Raw genomic sequence first — 16,725 nt, 5'->3', positions numbered from 1 at the left:
TCAGTGCTTCTCCAGATAAAGTACATCACATTATTGACAATGCCAATCTGGGCATATGGCTTCTCCAACTACCACCAATCTCATTCATACACCAGTGCCTGACACTGAATCTTCATATAAATAATAATCTCAAAATTATTGATTACAGGGGTTTCCTATCAAAGGAGACTACAATGCCCCCTACCACAATGTAAGAATAAGGATAAAATTACAAAAAACATTTTTGCTTCTTAAGTCATCACAAACTGATACATGCTACAAGAAAAATGACAGTGGATAAGACATATCATTTAGAATTTTAGTTATTACGTACCTTGAGTTTTGTCACAGAGGCGTCCATCAGCACACTCACAGATATGGACAGGCAGAACAGGAGGGCAGATCTGAGCAGCAGAGATCCAGCCATCTCTCCTCACACCCGCACTGATTGATGTCTGGAGCTGATTGAAAATACTGACCTGCTACTGCAAATTAGTTACTTCTCATTTTCCTATTCCAACTGTTAATTAGGGACTCACTTAATGCTACAGTTTCCACATTGAACTATAGTGTACTTGAACAATCCTTTCATTGCACTTCAGTTAATTCACTGTAGCCGGCAAATATCTATTGATTTCCCCTCACATTCTTTTGCTTAAGGCCCATTTATACAGATTTCAATAGACTTGGGTTAGCTGTGGGTGATGGCATGAAAGCCACAACTATGAAGAGAGACTTATTAAGACAGATTAAGAATCAGAATTAGTTAGTCTAATAAAATGTTTTTTTCATCTGCACAATGAAAATGTACTAATTAACTTCAAATCCTGTGGAAGAGTGCAGGCAGGAAAAGCGAGATAGTGTAACTTCGTCATAAAATGCATTCAAATGCATTTTAACAAAGGTTTTTGAAATTCTGTTTCGCATTCTGTTTAACAAGACATCAGGTCAATTCAACAGGTATTACGTTTATCAGGGATCTCCAACCAGTAGCTCTCAAGCCCTTTCTAGGTAGCTTGCCAAACAATTTCTACTTTGATGTAGACTTACATTTTAAATGCATTTTATTTTTGTTCTCAACTTACAACAACAATCTGCAAACATTTGGGTCAATCTAGTAAAGTCTAAGTACAAAACTCAAGTGATTTTCTTTAAAATATCATCTTGGCTACGAAACCTCCTGGTAAACTCCACTAAGTCGCATTTTACTCTGTTGGAGACCCCTGACGTAGATATATTCTATAGATTGATATTGGTAGGTAATGGATATATGCACTTTGGTGATTATTCAACTCAGGAAGATTCATTATCAGGGCGACAATGACAATAATCCACACAAAGGGTGGGTGCAGAAAAGTGTCTTCATTACTCTGCAAACTTCTAGAGCCAGTTGTTACGGAGTTGCCTGCTCACTTTGGAAGGTTTCCAAAGGCTTTGCCATTTGGGGATATAAGTGAGGAGAAAGAGAGTTCTTTTACTTTTTTGGGCCTTATTAGTGCAATTGAGTGATTAGATCTAGTTCTGTGGGAGGAAGTGGACAGGCTGCACTGCAGCCGATTGCTGATTTTATACATAAAGGTGAGTAACAGATGCTTTCTCTGCTCTTCCAGCGGTTTCCATCCCAGAATGAGTTGTTTCACTGCACTTTGGGCGGTAATCAGATATTACAAAATACACTACCTAAAAACAAGTGTTGGGGTAACATATTACAAATGTAATGAGTTACAAAAATATATTACTTTTTTCAGTAACTAAGAAATATAACATACTACAAACAAAATACGGGAATATATTAGTCATTACATTTCATGTAACTTGGGTTACAATTGCATTTAAATGTATGAACAAAAAAATGCCAAACTCCCCCCAAATAAAAGGCAGCCAAACAAATCAATTTGGTGTATAACAAAACAGGAAAGTGGGGAATGCAAAGGAAAAGGAAATCTCTGACTGCACTTTTGCCCGGTGGCATTATTACTATTTTCAGTTTATATTTTGTCAAAAGTAACTTCAAGTAGTGTAACTCAGCTACATTTTTGAAACAGTAATATGTAATACATAATACATTTAAAGCTGCAATCACGAATATAGAATATTTTTCAAATTTTTAAGTAACTTGCCCAACACTGCATGTGACTGAAGTCGTTTAGTGTTGATAATGCTTGTGCTATAAGAAAATGGTTCAAACGGGAACTTTGCCAAAGTCTTTTAATGATTGTTTTAAACAGAGAATTTAATAAAGTAGCAAAAGTTAGATAAATTAGCAGAGTCTACAGCGTGAAAAACAATACATTTTCTTACAATGCAAACTCCAGCCTCTTTATGATTTAAGAAATAAAACTGGAATGTTAATAGTCATTTACAGTTTATTTTTCCCCCTCAAATATGCTAAATTAAACACATACAACTTTTAACAATGTGGATGCTGACTGTGTCTTGGTTAACTGTCAGAAAACCATAGCAAAGGTTGAAAATACAATGAGAAATAATTGACCGCTTCAGTGTTGGGTGCCCATGTTTGTATAGCACTGCATATAGTGTGTCGAGAGAAGATAGAAGTGTAACAGAGTCCCTTCATTTCCAAATATAAATATCACATACATCAAGGCCATCATAAGGCAATGCTCTTTTTTTTCTTTTTTTTTTTAAACCTTTATTAGCTCCAGTTCTTATAAAAATACAAAAACTACTAAGAACTATACAGAAATACAGGCAGATGGAGAATGAGAAAAGTGGTTATTTGACTAAAAATTCAACTGCAGAAAGTTGTAAAATGGCTAAAGGTGCATGTAAAGCATTATATTTTAGAAAATATAAAAATTCATAAAGAAAATGTAAAATTATCAATCAAGAATAAAAGATTCCCAAATCTACAATATGCTGACAAAGCATGTTGAAGACATATTATAATTAATTGCACCAATCTCCAAGAACCACATATCAATCCTTTGCACTGCACATTGTGACCTTCACTAAATATTAAAAAATATATATACAAGATTTACAGAGAACTTAATTTTGTGTAACTAAAGTGGTCAGGCCAGATGGGGTGTAACAGAAGTAACATGCAAGGATAATTTGGGAAAATATGTAAAATCGCCGTTTTATTTTGTATGATGCATCTTTATCATATGTGCTTGTTTTGACACACAAGTAGTGAATGTATCCTTAAACTCAAAACTATTATGCACACCTGATGAAAGTTAGTTCAAATGTGTTTCCTCACCATAATCGTCAAACAATGACATGATCCCTACCAATGAGCTGAGCCGTGTCATCATCGGTGTGTCTCTCGTCTCCCGTGTCATCACTCTCGGTGTCTGTATCCTCCTCCGGGGAGTAGTAGCCCTCAAAGCCCACTAGAGGGGACTCACTGCGGGCAGGCGAGGCCAGGCACTGGGCTGTGGTCACTGTAGTGTTGTTGGTGGCAGAGTAGTCCACTAAACTCCCAGAGGGAGAGCCAGGGTTGGAGGGTCGTAGCAGCGGTGTACGCTCAGAGTCACCCTCGGTCCCTTCCTCCTCGCTGTGGTGGCCTCGTTCCTCCTCAGACTCAGATTCTGAGTGGTCTGTAATGTGGCGAGTGACACGTTGTTTGCAAACAGGACAGGTCTTTTTTGTCAGCGTTAGCCAGGGGTCCACACACTTGCAGTGGTAAGCTGAGAAATATCCAACATGACAATCAACACATCAGGTCAAACTGATTTAAATAAAACACGTATAATAATTATAATAATAATTTACCATGTGAGCAAGGCAAGACCCGCAGTTTGTCTCCGTCCTCATATTCATCAAGGCAGATGGCACACAAATCATAATCATCCCCTAGATGAAAAATGTTATAGTTCTTACAAATACTACTGCAACAGTACTAACAAAGGAAATAAAGAGTACCTTTGGCGAACACGTGAGTGGGAATGCGCTTCAGCTGTTCCTTGGACAAACGGTTTTTCCTCACCCGTTTTGAGTATTGCACACATCGTATAATCTTTAAATACAGACCATTAAAGTAATATCGGCTTTATGACAATACACTTGCTAAATATACAAAATAAAAATAAAGGTACATTATAAATTGACATTACTTACCAAAACAACACACATCACAATAATAATGAGGCCGATGACTCCACAAAAAGGTATCAGGTAGTAGGATAGTGGAAAACTAAAATCTCCTTTTAGAATCACATAAGTCCTGAAAGAAACATGTGGTTATAGAACAACATTTAGCTATGTTTAAAAAGTCTCACGTTTTTAAAACAGGCAAAAACTTTTAGCCAAAGCTCACAATGTTTTACTCACCCCTTTTCAGGAATAAAGTAACGCTTGAGAACTTTGGCGGCATAGCTACTGGTAAACACAGATGGAATCTCTATCTCATCAGCAATAGTCTCTGCATAATGATAACAAAAATGTTTCAGACATAAATCATAAATGAATGCATCATTCTGTGCTTGACCAATTCCTTACCGTTACTGTAGTTCATACTTAGGAGAGTGTCCGACTCCACATTGTGAACAATAGCTGCATCAAATCCAGCTTGTTGTGCATGTAGGACCTAGAACCATACACTTTCCAAGTTAACCTATGTGTTTTTTCACATAAAAAAAACTCCTAACTAAGTCACATACCTTTATATCAAAGTGACAGTCAAACCGCATTATTAGTGCTATTACTTTGGTAGTGTTGGCATCATAATATGGTGGCAGTGGAGGTGCTGTGTCTATTGGTGAACATGCATTAAGTGGATGGGTCACTACCAAAATTCCCTTCAACACAGAGAGAAAGCAGGTTAGAGAGAAAATACTTCTAAAACATTTAGCACTGTGAATCTTGGCATGTCCATTCTTACCATTACCCCTTCTTTAGGTAACCTGGAGCCAAAAAGAGCAGGAAGGTCTTCAAACAACATAGATGTTGTGTTGCTGTAATGCTGCAAAAATGTGCATTCATTTTGCATTAAGAAGTAGAAAAAAAAGTAACATACATAGGAATAAATGGCATCACTTTATGTTACACTACATTGTACCTCACTAAATTTAGTACAATGTAATGTGCTCTGTAACAATCTGTAATAACTTGTACCTGTGTAGTACATACACAAGGGAATAACCTGTATTAGTACTTTGCTAGGACATAATGCAATAGGACACAAGGCCCTTAGGGTTAGGGCTTAAGGTTCGGGTTAGAGTTAGAATTATGTCTTATTACATTATGTACCTCCAAACTACAAATACATATTATTCCACTGTGTATCTTCTAACCCATAGGTACAACCTATTACACATTGTTACAAAGCTCAATACATTGTACTAAATTTAGTTAGGTACAATGTATCAAGGGTAATGTTAAAAAAAAGTGTTACCCAATAAACAAATCTACAAATAAAACACTTACACCGTAAATGTAGGCCCACGTGGGTGAGGAAATCAGTGATAAGAAAACGAGGAAGAAAGCATCTCCAGCAAGGCGGTGCACCATTGTCAGTCACTTACAGGTGAGATCAACTGTTAGGAAAAAAAGCCATGTTATTGTCAACCAAGCGCTAGAAGAAGTTTGAAACTGAACAAAGACGTTTCTTTCATCTGCATAACAAATATTACACAATCGCTTCACAGGTAGAGCTGGAGGCATAAAAGTACATGTGCATGACATACATGTTAAAGTAGCCTCATTGGTTTTCAAAGGGTGCTTCTTTCTGGCCACGAATACAAACATGTAGGCCCACAGAGGAGCACACCGATCACCGTGTCTCAAGTCATTATTATCTGAATACAGCGCCTGCACTTATTATGTGCCCACGAATGACACAATCGCATGTATTTTTAGATGATCGATTTTCTCCCAGTCTGTACTCGTGTGTATTTGGGTGTGGACGGGAAGTTATGTAGCTAGTTAGGTGATTCACGTTATATTAAGCGTGAGCAGCACAGATCAACCCATAAAATGAGGCGAATAGATCATCAAACTTCGATTTCGATACTAAGGCACTTTACTACTGGTGCCATAATTGCGATAACTATTGTAGGGTTATATACTGATAAACATCGAGATGGACGGGTAATAAACAGCTCATACCGTAACAAGTTTCCAGATAGTGTCACACCGCCGCAGGTCGTAGTTAGATATAGTAACACCAACTAATATCACAGTTCTTTACATGTCCAATGTAAACTCGGATTCTCGAGTATTCGCTGCTTTCCCGAAAAAAGGTACCGAAGCAGAGGAGGATTAACACGCTAACCTTGCTCAGAGTTAGCTGATGTTGTGTAACAGTGGAGTGTCGTCGTCCTGAGAGATCGCTATGTCGTTTCAAAACAAAACGACGACATTGTACTCAACAGTTAAAATGAAAAAATAAATTATCCGATTAAGAAGATGTCACTATTCTTTTTTTGTTAGCTTAGCTGCTGCTGCTGCTGCTGCTGTTGTTATTATTGTTGCTTCTTGCTCCCTGGCTGCGCTGCACTGGGTGATCGTTAGAACAGCGGTCTGACCAACAGCGCCACCACTGGTCGGAGGAGGTACTGCACCTCACTGGGCAGGTTAGCAGAACTAGATTTTTAACCAATGACAGAGGCCGAGTAGAGTACACAGTGCATCAGATAAAAGATATCTCTGTGCAGACATCGTGGAGACACTTCAGCTTGTATGCGTTGTAGGTATGTGGTCATCATGTGTTTTACTATTCAGTTGGTTCACAATTCAGATTATTCATATTGATTATATTCAAACAATGTCAGATTAAATTATTCAAACCTAAATTAATTCGAACTAAATTTACTGACACACTGAAGACGCATACACAAGTCCTGGAATTAATTCAAGGGATGTTTGTGTTTCATGACCCCTGAACGCTTTCCCTCATCCTGCACATTTTAAATACATTTGGTAATCCTGAATCCTGACCAAGAGAGAGATAAAAGATAAAATAAAAGAATCCAATATTTGGTCTCACAACGGAGAAATTCACTTGTTACATTCGGCATTCAAAAAGATCACTTACGGTTAAATAGTAGAAAAAAGACATATGTAAAATAAGTAAAAGCAAAAATCCTAGGGGGCGGAATTATAACAATAAGGAAATAATAAACATTTTAATATCGAGGTGTAAAAGATTTACTCTAATTGACTTTAATCTATAGTCACATCTCCATGGAGACGAACTGGTGACGTACCCACTCCCGGTAAAGTTACAGTCATGTTTTAGGAGAGGTTAGCCGCTCACAGCAAAGGCACATGTCTGCTTGTACATTTATGGGGTATTTTTCAATGATGAAAATATCTGTCATAATTTTATTTTTTGGGTGAAATTACTTTAAAGAGCAAGCACCGAGGGTTCGAGTGGAAAACTATTTTAATTCTTCATCATGTAGAATTGACAAAAAGGTTAACTTGAACAAACCATGCCACAGTTTCAACAATCTTTTTTATTTTCTAGTCATTTTAAGCTGAAACCATCACAGCATAAACCAGTCTCAGGTCAAGGCAAAATATAAATTATTAAGTTTAACATGATGTTTTGTCTCCTATGGCAGCATCTTTATTTCTTGAGTTCCGCCATGTTTCTGACATGTTCATCATCATCATCATGGTGATCTGCCTCTATAGAAAATGAGAAACACAGCACCTACAGGGAACAAACAGCATATTAGCATTTTGTGCAAATTAAAGTGTATGAAGATAGAGAAAATAAATCACTCACAAAAAGCCTTTGCCACATCCCAGAGGTCCAAAGAAAAGTTCCGTTGGAAGGCACACTTTTCGGCAGACTCCGTTTAGACTGGGGCAAGACCATGGGAAAGATGCCGCCTCGATTTCAACAGCTGAAAAACAAACTATCTGTATTAAAATCTTAAAAGGCCTATATTATGACAGCTCCTCAGGGCTCCTCCTGCCTGCTAACCAGGCCTGTTGGTCTCTCTTAAGGGGCCCTTGAACCGCTCTTTGTCTGACCCGTCACCTAGGACCCTCAAACCCCTCCACCATGTTAAGGTGGCGGTTCCAGGAGGGGCTTTAGTTTTCCGTTTGTGAAAAAAAAAATACCTGGAATTCTATTTTCTTGGATTCATGCATGTTTGAGTAATACAGCATTCCTCTCCTTCTCAAGAGAGACTTTCCACTTGCTGATGTCACGAGGTGGTGCGCTCCTATACTTATGTAAAAAGTTCTAACATCATTACTCTATCCATCTCCAGATCATGAGCTAGGATTGACCTATCTGGAGGTTTAGTCTACTGTGCACATTTTGGGTAGATTGACTACAATACCCAGAGGAATCTCACGAAGACACCTCCAGCTTATTCCAAAAATTTAACCCGGGAGGTGAGAGTGTTCACCACCATGCCTCCAATCCACATTATTTCTTGTCCAGCTATTTTCTATGCACTCAAAGCTGAACTATTGCTCTCCATTGTTATCCACCATTTTAAGTGAATAAAATCTGAAACACCAAAGGTTAAGAAGTCTGAAAGTGTTAGAAAACAAGTGCAATGAATGTATCGGTCTTACCATTGAATAGAAAGACAACCAGCAGAGCCAACACTATGATCCGATGAGACGACATGATCGCAGTCAGGCCCAAAATGAAGCTGTTTGCCGCAGTTTGTGTATTTGGGTCTGTGCGGTGGGGAGGAGTAACATAATAAGAAGCCACACACTGACCCCTGAGCTTTTTATTAAAGAATTAAGACACGAACATGCCTTTCATAATTCATTTAAGGAAACTTGATCACCCCGCCAAACTCGTGATGGACTGTTGTCATGAGACAGAGATTCCAGGGAAAATTGCTGAAGTCTTTTTAACTTTTAAATAACTTTCGGCCATTTTACACCCACTGAAACCTTTCACTACAAACTCAAGTGATAATTTTGTACGTAATAATAAGTTTGACACACATCTATGGAGAAAAACAAACAAACCAACCACTTATTAAACTCTTTCAGTTAAATTAGCTGCTGGTTCCAATGCTCCAAAGTTAATCACATTACTGGATTATGTGCCTGCCCTTTCCCTTCACACACAGCATTCAGATACTGAGCAACACAAGACAGAAAAAAAATTATCTTATATTTGAATTTGGGTAATTATTCAAGAAAGTTGTGCCTGGAAAGCATCGGGCTTTTATGCCAAGTAAGAAAACAGAAAGCATCAGCCCTATTCTGAGATGAGAAATAAAATGATGTTGAGTGAACATTGTACGTAGGGCTGAATAATTATTTATGCAGTTCAATCTACTCTTTTTTAAAGCGGCTTAATGCCTGTTCTATGGAAATCTTTATGAAAGACAGTTCAAACTTAACCAAAATCAGCATAAATGTGGCCTAGATGTGGTCCCTAGTGTAGATTACCAGTACAGTGACAGTCTTTAAATCTGTTCAGTGTATTCAATTGACCTGTAAACACCTCTAGAAAATAACATAATATAAAGTTTCATTTAAAAACAAACTTTATCATGTATATATTTACTTCATGTCAGTATTTTTTTGTTGTTCGGTCTCAAGGCGGCAAATGTCCAGGCCTTCGAACTTCAATCCGAGTTGCATCAGTTTCCCAGGAGTGAAACCGTCTCTGTTTGTCTCATGTCCTGTCTATTCTCAGGTGATGTCCAGTGTCACACCAACACAACAACACCTCATTACTTTGAAAGCAATGGAAAACAAAGTGGACTAATGATCAGTTACATCACCTTCATGAATGTTTCTTCTACAAGTGAAAAGTATCGCTTTGTTTTCAGTCTAGAGCAATTATGTCAAGATTACATTATTCGTCTATTATTTATTGAATTTGTTTTTGAAATAATTTGAGTTTGAGTTATAGCAACTTTTGTTTTCAATTGTTAACCCCTTAACCCCCGCCTTAAAGGGATATTTCAGGATATTTGACATAGGGCCTCTTTTCCTAGTTATCCAGAGTGTTGCTGGTACATGGAGATATTTTTGGAATATAACTGACCTTGCATCACATGAACGATCGCATTTTGACTATTTTCTAGCAAATCACTCCGCCACTGCGTAGCTTATACAAACACGATGCTGATGCTGCTCAAATATAAGGTATTTTAAATGCAAAAAATGGTTAAAATTATTCTATTGACAAAGACATTTATATGGTTAGTCTGGCGTTATAAGTGATTTGCCTCAGGTGCTCTGTGGAACGGGTCAGACTGTTTTTAACGCAGGCTAGCTGATACCATGGAAATGCGCTAGCCTTGCATTAGCCTAGCACCACGAAACTCTTCAAACATAAGAACTGCATGAATTACAAAAAAGTATCTCCAGGTACCAGCAGCACTCTGGATAACTAGGAAATGAGGCCCTATGTCAAAAATCCTGAAATATCCCTTTAACTGAGTACATTTTCTCCAGTTTTACCCAAATCTCCCATTTTTGTCACATTTTTGCAACATTTTGGTCACATTTTCTCTTTGTGTGTGTAACGTAACTGTGTTCAAACACAAACAAAAGGGGCAAAAACATGACAATCATAACAAGGGAGAAGCTTTGATGAGTTTTGCAGGTCTTTGCTTTGAAATTTTGCTTTGAAAATTAGTTATGATTTTGCTACTTGTTATCTTGGGTCCATTTCATTTTCTCTCCATAGTCGTGTTACAGGGACTGACACAGTCTTGTTTGTGCAGTCTCTCATTCACACGGGCTAAATACCAACAAAAAGATTCAAAAAGTAGTTGAGCTCTGAATTGAAACCTTTTGTTTTATTGTTTTGTTTTAATAATAATTAAAAAAATTTTTTTACAAAAATCTCAGGCTATCCACATATTCCATATTCACACATTTGCTTGTTCGAACTTACTCCTCTACCTTCCCTTTAAGTTCAAATTAGATTTTTTCGACTTGAACATGCTTCATTACATCAAGTAAGTATTACAATGGTTTGTGGTGCCTTGTGGCTGTTGAAAAAATAAAAATAAAGCAATTATATGATGCAAGATCAGCTACAAATGCACCTTAATTAAATGCTTTTTCTTCTTGTAAAACAGAAGAAAAAAACTTTATTATTGCTACAATCTACAACATCCCTGATCTGCTGTTTTATTCCAACAGAGTGGGGGTTCTCTGTAACCATAGTAACACATCCCAAATGTCTGCCTCCATCTGCTTTAAAAGGTCAGAGCGGGACATGAGGGTCGTCTGTTGGGGAGCAGGTACGTATGTATGAAACTGCTAATCATCTTCTCCCTCTGCGTCTGTCTGCTCCACCATCTTATTGCACATGAACAGTCAGTTTCACATAGTCTGAGGGAAATTTGAATACAGGTTAATAACAAGGTAAAAATACAGGAAAGTTAGAATTTGTATTGTAAAATATGGTTAAGATTACTTTACAAATGTGCCATAACAAATACTTCACTGTCAAATAATAAATCAAATGTTCACTTAAATTATAAAAGAAGCAAGTTGTATATTTGATTTAAGGTGTTTTCTACAATGTCTTTTGTCATGCCCCTAACAGTAAGCTAATGAATACATAATAAGTGAAATGTGTCATTATGACAGTGGGTTCGGAAATTATTCATATATATCAATTTATATCAATGTTCTGTTATAGTTTGATGAAAATGAAAGTATTTGTATTCTTAAAAATGTACGCTCGAGCTTTTACTAAACAACTCATGATTTTAGTGTGGAACTGCAACAAATTAAGACAATAGTAATAGATTGCTGAACTCACTGTTGCTTACGAAACTCTGCTGTCTTTTACAGATATGACCAACTCTACTGTGGTGAAGTTCTCGATGCCCGCCTTTGCCCTGCTGAAGACACACAAATACGAGCTCTTCACCCTCTTCTTCTTCATGTACGCCATCACTATCACCCTCAACACTTTGCTCATCACTGTCATTTCCAAAGAGAAAAGCCTGCACCAGCCCATGAACATCTTCACCGGCCTTTTGGCCATTAACGAGATCTACGGCAGCACTGCTTTACTCCCCGCCATCATGGTTCTCCTCTTGTCCGAAACCTTTGAGGTGGCAGTGAAGTGGTGCATGGCGCAGGTGTATTTTCTCCATACGTACGCTGCGGCTGAGTTTTGTATCCTCGCTCTTATGGGCTATGACAGATATGTTGCCATTTGCCACCCCTTGCACTACCACACCATCATGTCTAACTCCAGAGTAGGCAAACTAATCGCCCTGACAATACTCTACCCCCATCTTGTATTTGCTTGTTACTTCTCGCTCACGCTGCAGTTGAGATTTTGTGGGAGAGCCATGCCGAAACTGTACTGCGTCAACATGGAGCTGGTTAGAAATGCATGTTCAAGTGTGCCATATATCAGTATAGTAGGAGTTGTGTTAATTTTCCTCTTAGTGGTGCCACAGTTGCTCATGTTAGTGTTTTCCTACTTTCAGATCGCAAGAGTCTGTCAGACGTTGAACAAAGAGTCACAGGCCAATGCTTTGAAAACGTGCGCCCCACATTTGTTGTCACTTTTGAACTACACAGTGGGGTCTCTGTTTGAGATCGTCCAGACTAGATTTAACATGAGTCACTTTGCACTAGAGGCGCGGATCTTTCTCTCCTTGTATCTTATTATCATCCCCACAGTGACTAATCCAGTGCTGTACGGGCTGGGCACTCATCTGGTCCGCATCCAAATCCTCAAACTCTTTATCAAATACAAGATCTTGCCAGCGAAGATTACTGTGGCCGTGACTGCAGGCTGATGCAACGTGGGTGTCTTGTTGTACGTAAACAGTGGCTTCAGGAAGTGTTCTGACCTCTTACTATTGAATTTGTTATATTATGTTGCAGTCTGACACTAAATGATGTGAGTTTTGTTTCTAATCACTCCAGAGTGGATAAGCCTGCTGCACATATGGCAGAGCGCTGTTCTGACCCCAAAGTCCCGGCTCTGACAGTATGCAAGATGTCGCTCCCCGCTCTTCACACCCTTTCACCCTGTGATGCATCGAATAAAGCATTTAAAAACGTTATTTGGGAATTATACAGATGATGTACATGTACAGTTAAATATACAGGGGGTAAACATAGAATGTGTGTTAAAATAAACGATGAAAAAATAAACTGGAAAGTATGGAGGACCGTGGCTGCCAAAACAATAAATATATCTATAAATAAATATATAAATAAATAAATAAAATAAAGATCAAATGTGCAAAGAAATGCATAACAAGTGCATTTATTTATTTACATATTTTTTTATTTCTGTATTTATTCATAAATTTATTTATATATAAACAAACAATCGGTACAATGTGTGGATCGGGAAGTTTGGGCAGACTGAGACTGAGACTGCTGCCCCCGCGACCCGGCCCCGGATAAAGCGGAAGAAAATGGATGGATGGATGGATGGACAAACAAACAAATAAATACAAAAATAAATATATAAATAAATACAGAAATATATAAATAAACAATGTACTTATTATATTAATGCATGCATTTCTTTGCACATTTGATCTTTATTTTATTTATTTATTAATTTATTTATATATTTATTTGTAGATGTATTTATTGTTTTGGCAGCCACGGTCCTCCATAGGAAAGCGCATATTCAATATACACATTAAAAAGTAGCATAAAGTATAGCTGTATTAAGCAAGGCAAAGCATGCTTTAAATAAAAGGGCTTTACAAACCATACTTGACACACTGTGCTGAAATTTGGGGTAATAATTATGAAACAATTACAGCCATTATTCATCCTTCAAAAAAGAGCAATAAGAACAATTTACAACGCTGGTTACTGAGACCACATCAATCCACTGTTTTACTAAAGCCAAAAAAACAAAACAAAAAGTACAGCTAAAATTTCCCAGTGACTAAATATTCAGACTTATATACAACAACTGCAGACTCATTCCATCGCTCTCAATCATAGCAGTGCTGTTTTTTAATATTTTTGCAAGCTTATTTCTGTAGTTCATTGCCCACGGCGCAGAAAGGTAAAGCTTCTATATAAGCCTGAGAACAGACTTTTAATACTGAGATAAATACACAAACAAGAGAAGAACTTCTTTAGATAAGACTTACACTTCAACACAATAACTGGGGAATAAATAAAGACTGTAAATACTTCCTGAACCCAGTGCACTGTACGATATTAGTTTGTGTTTGTGTCATTCTACTGATAATATATTTTTAAAAAAGGACCAAGAAGAAAACTCATTGTGTTTGCAGACATTTCTACATTGTATCACTAATTGAAGAATGAAAATTTACATAATACACTGCTCATGTACAAAATTATTAACGTTTACTCATACATTATATATGGAATAGCTAATTTTATGGTAATAACATGGATTAATAAGAAATTAATTCTTAGCCATTGTCCAACATTTACATGCATTTTGTACTGTCTAATAATGAAATAATGTAATATTGATACTGCATATTGAAAGATTTTGCGATGATTTAGTTAATTATGTCATTTATCTTTGCCGTTAAGCACTGAATGTTGGTTTGTTGATTCAATCTTTTGCTTCCTGTGTTTTTTGTTGTATGTTTTCATTATTAGCAAAAGAAATATTGCCATCCAAGTGTAGAACCAGTGCTGTAGCTTATACTTTTAGACATTTTTAAGTCTATCATTTGAGGCCAATAAACAGTTAAATGCACACTTTAACTGAAGATTGTTGACACTAAAATAATGTCCACAGACATGACTTTTTGACCTCGACTCTAAGCCCGATACATGTGTTGTTACACTGTTATTCTTCTGGGAAAACTGCACCATTTGCAACGACATAAACATCCTTTTCTGATCCCAGAGGAAGTCATTAGTGACACGTTGGCCTGTTAGATGCCAAGAGATATTAAGTAACTAGTAAACAAACAGCATTTTAAATGTATAGTAATTTTGTTGGCACGTTAATAACATTATAATTGTACTATAAATAAGAAATTAAGAAAAATATGACAAGTCATTAAACTATATAAAACCATGTGACCTGTACCAAGACTCTTGTTTGCAACTATTGTATTGAAAATTAAAAATGCACAACCAGCTTTACAGTCCTGCCAATGTTGTAAACACGTTCACAACTTGCAGTTTTAGACTTTATGATTTTAATTAGGGATTATTTCATGCATGCTTTACAATAATGCATTTAAGTTATGCTTAGGTACGATTTACGCTCAGTTTAGCCTTTTAGTCATGTTTTAGACCGTTTATTTCTTATTTGATCAATAGACAGGCTGGTGGTGGGCGACTTGGATGGCCAAATATTTTCTGAGGTGTAACTTAGAACCACTGAGATCATTTACTTCATATTTTTTGTCTTATAATGAGTTATTCTAAGTTAGTCATGGCCCCATTTTGACCTGGTTCAGCCCTTGTTTGGATTGAGCTCAATAGACCTGACTGGTTTGGAACTGGTGGTATTCAGAGAGACAAGTATGGTGGTATTCAGAGAGACAAGTATGGTGGTATTCAGAGAGACAAGTATGGTGGTATTCAGAGAGACAAGTATGGTGGTATTCAGAGAGACAAGTATGGTGGTATTCAGAGAGACAAGTATGGTGGTATTCAGAGAGACAGGTATGGTGGTATTCAGAGAGACAAGTACGGTGGTATTCAGAGAGACAAGTACGGTGGTATTCAGAGAGACAAGTACGGTGGTATTCAGAGAGACAAGTACGGTGGTATTCAGTGAGACAAGTATGGTGGTATTCAGAGAGACAAGTATGGTGGTATTCAGAGAGACAGGCACGTGGTACATGCAGTGAAAGCTTTGAGAACCGGGGCTGAGAGAAGTGGATCTGTGGCTCCACAATTTTATAACATATCCAAAAAACGTCTGTTCAGCCCAATTGGAATGTGCATCTATATTTACAAATGAAAGACGGGCATGTGTTTTGAGGTGATCTGAAACCCCAGTGCTGTGTTCTGAATGGGTAGGTCTATTGAGTTTACAGACAGATACTGATAGATTAACGTGAAGTCCAAGCCAAAATATTCATCTGGCAAAGAGAGTGATAACTTCTTATGAAATAATGTAGTAGTTGAAGTATAGCTAGTCTAAATAAAAGTCACTTAATCAAACAACAAACTTGCTTGTAAAAAAGAACAAAGAAGGTCCGAGGCACAACCGACTTCCAAGTACATTTTTGCTTTACTTGTAAGTCGGTTGTGCCTCGGACCTTCTTTTTTCTTTATCAAATAAAGCTTTTTGCGTATGGATCCTGGAGGAGCACCTGACTTGAACATGTACCTAATCCACAGCAGCGCTCACTCGCCCTCTTACCAACAAACCTGCATGTATTTGCATGGCCTAGGCCTGCCATTGAACAAAGTCCGGTGCATCGTGGCCAATGAATCAAACGGCAAACCCCTTGGGGGGCCCCGATTAAAGCCACACCGTGTAGAATTTTACCCCAAAAATACAATTGAAATACAAGCATTTATTTTATGAAAGATATTTTCATCATCTCTGCCTTTTGGCTAAGATCAAGTGTAGTATCTGTTCTTATCAGTTTAATATCTGATACGTCGCCTACTCGGGGACCATATATTAAATTGATTTTTGGAGCAGAGAGATGGAATTAGGGGCTTGCTCCGTCCACTCCACGTATTGACCAGGTATTGCAGTACTTCCTGGAACGGTGCATCCATTAAAAAAAATATATATATATATATATTTTCATCAATGAAAAATACCTTGTAAATGTACAAACAAACATGTGCTGTTGCTGTGAGTGGCTCAGCTCTCCTAAGACATGACTATAATTATTATTATAATAATTATATAATTATTATAAT

The 16,725-nt window shown here is 37.4% G+C and overlaps 2 protein-coding genes across 3 annotated transcripts; one reads left to right on the top strand and one right to left on the bottom strand.

Annotated features, from left to right (window-relative positions):
* Positions 1-2,232: 2,232 nt before the first annotated feature.
* On the bottom strand, positions 2,233-6,455 carry rnf167 (ring finger protein 167). Of its 2 annotated transcripts, none has more exons than XM_079565808.1 (10): positions 6,055-6,455; positions 5,374-5,483; positions 4,829-4,909; positions 4,608-4,745; positions 4,447-4,534; positions 4,279-4,369; positions 4,066-4,171; positions 3,871-3,964; positions 3,721-3,801; positions 2,233-3,635 (listed from the first exon to the last, which is right to left on the bottom strand). In XM_079565808.1, the coding sequence occupies exons 2-10, from the start codon at positions 5,455-5,457 to the stop codon at positions 3,214-3,216; spliced, it is 1,185 nt and encodes a 394-aa protein (XP_079421934.1). In that variant the 5' UTR covers positions 5,458-5,483; positions 6,055-6,455; the 3' UTR covers positions 2,233-3,213. The 2 variants fall into 2 exon arrangements, with proteins under 2 accessions (XP_079421934.1, XP_079421935.1); XM_079565809.1 differs by having other exon boundaries at positions 6,221-6,455.
* A 5,251-nt stretch (positions 6,456-11,706) lies between these two features.
* Positions 11,707-12,843, top strand: LOC306970532 (olfactory receptor 52E8-like). Its single transcript, XM_079566525.1, has one exon. The coding sequence runs from the start codon at positions 11,733-11,735 to the stop codon at positions 12,663-12,665; it is 933 nt and encodes a 310-aa protein (XP_079422651.1). The 5' UTR covers positions 11,707-11,732; the 3' UTR covers positions 12,666-12,843.
* The last annotated feature ends 3,882 nt before the right edge of the window (positions 12,844-16,725 follow it).

Source organism: Gobius niger, assembly GCF_951799975.1.
Source record: "Gobius niger genome assembly, chromosome: 11".
Taxonomy (NCBI): Eukaryota; Metazoa; Chordata; class Actinopteri; order Gobiiformes; family Gobiidae; genus Gobius; species Gobius niger.
The sequence above is the reverse complement of the archived record's forward strand: the minus strand, read 5'-3'. Positions and strand labels throughout refer to the sequence as shown.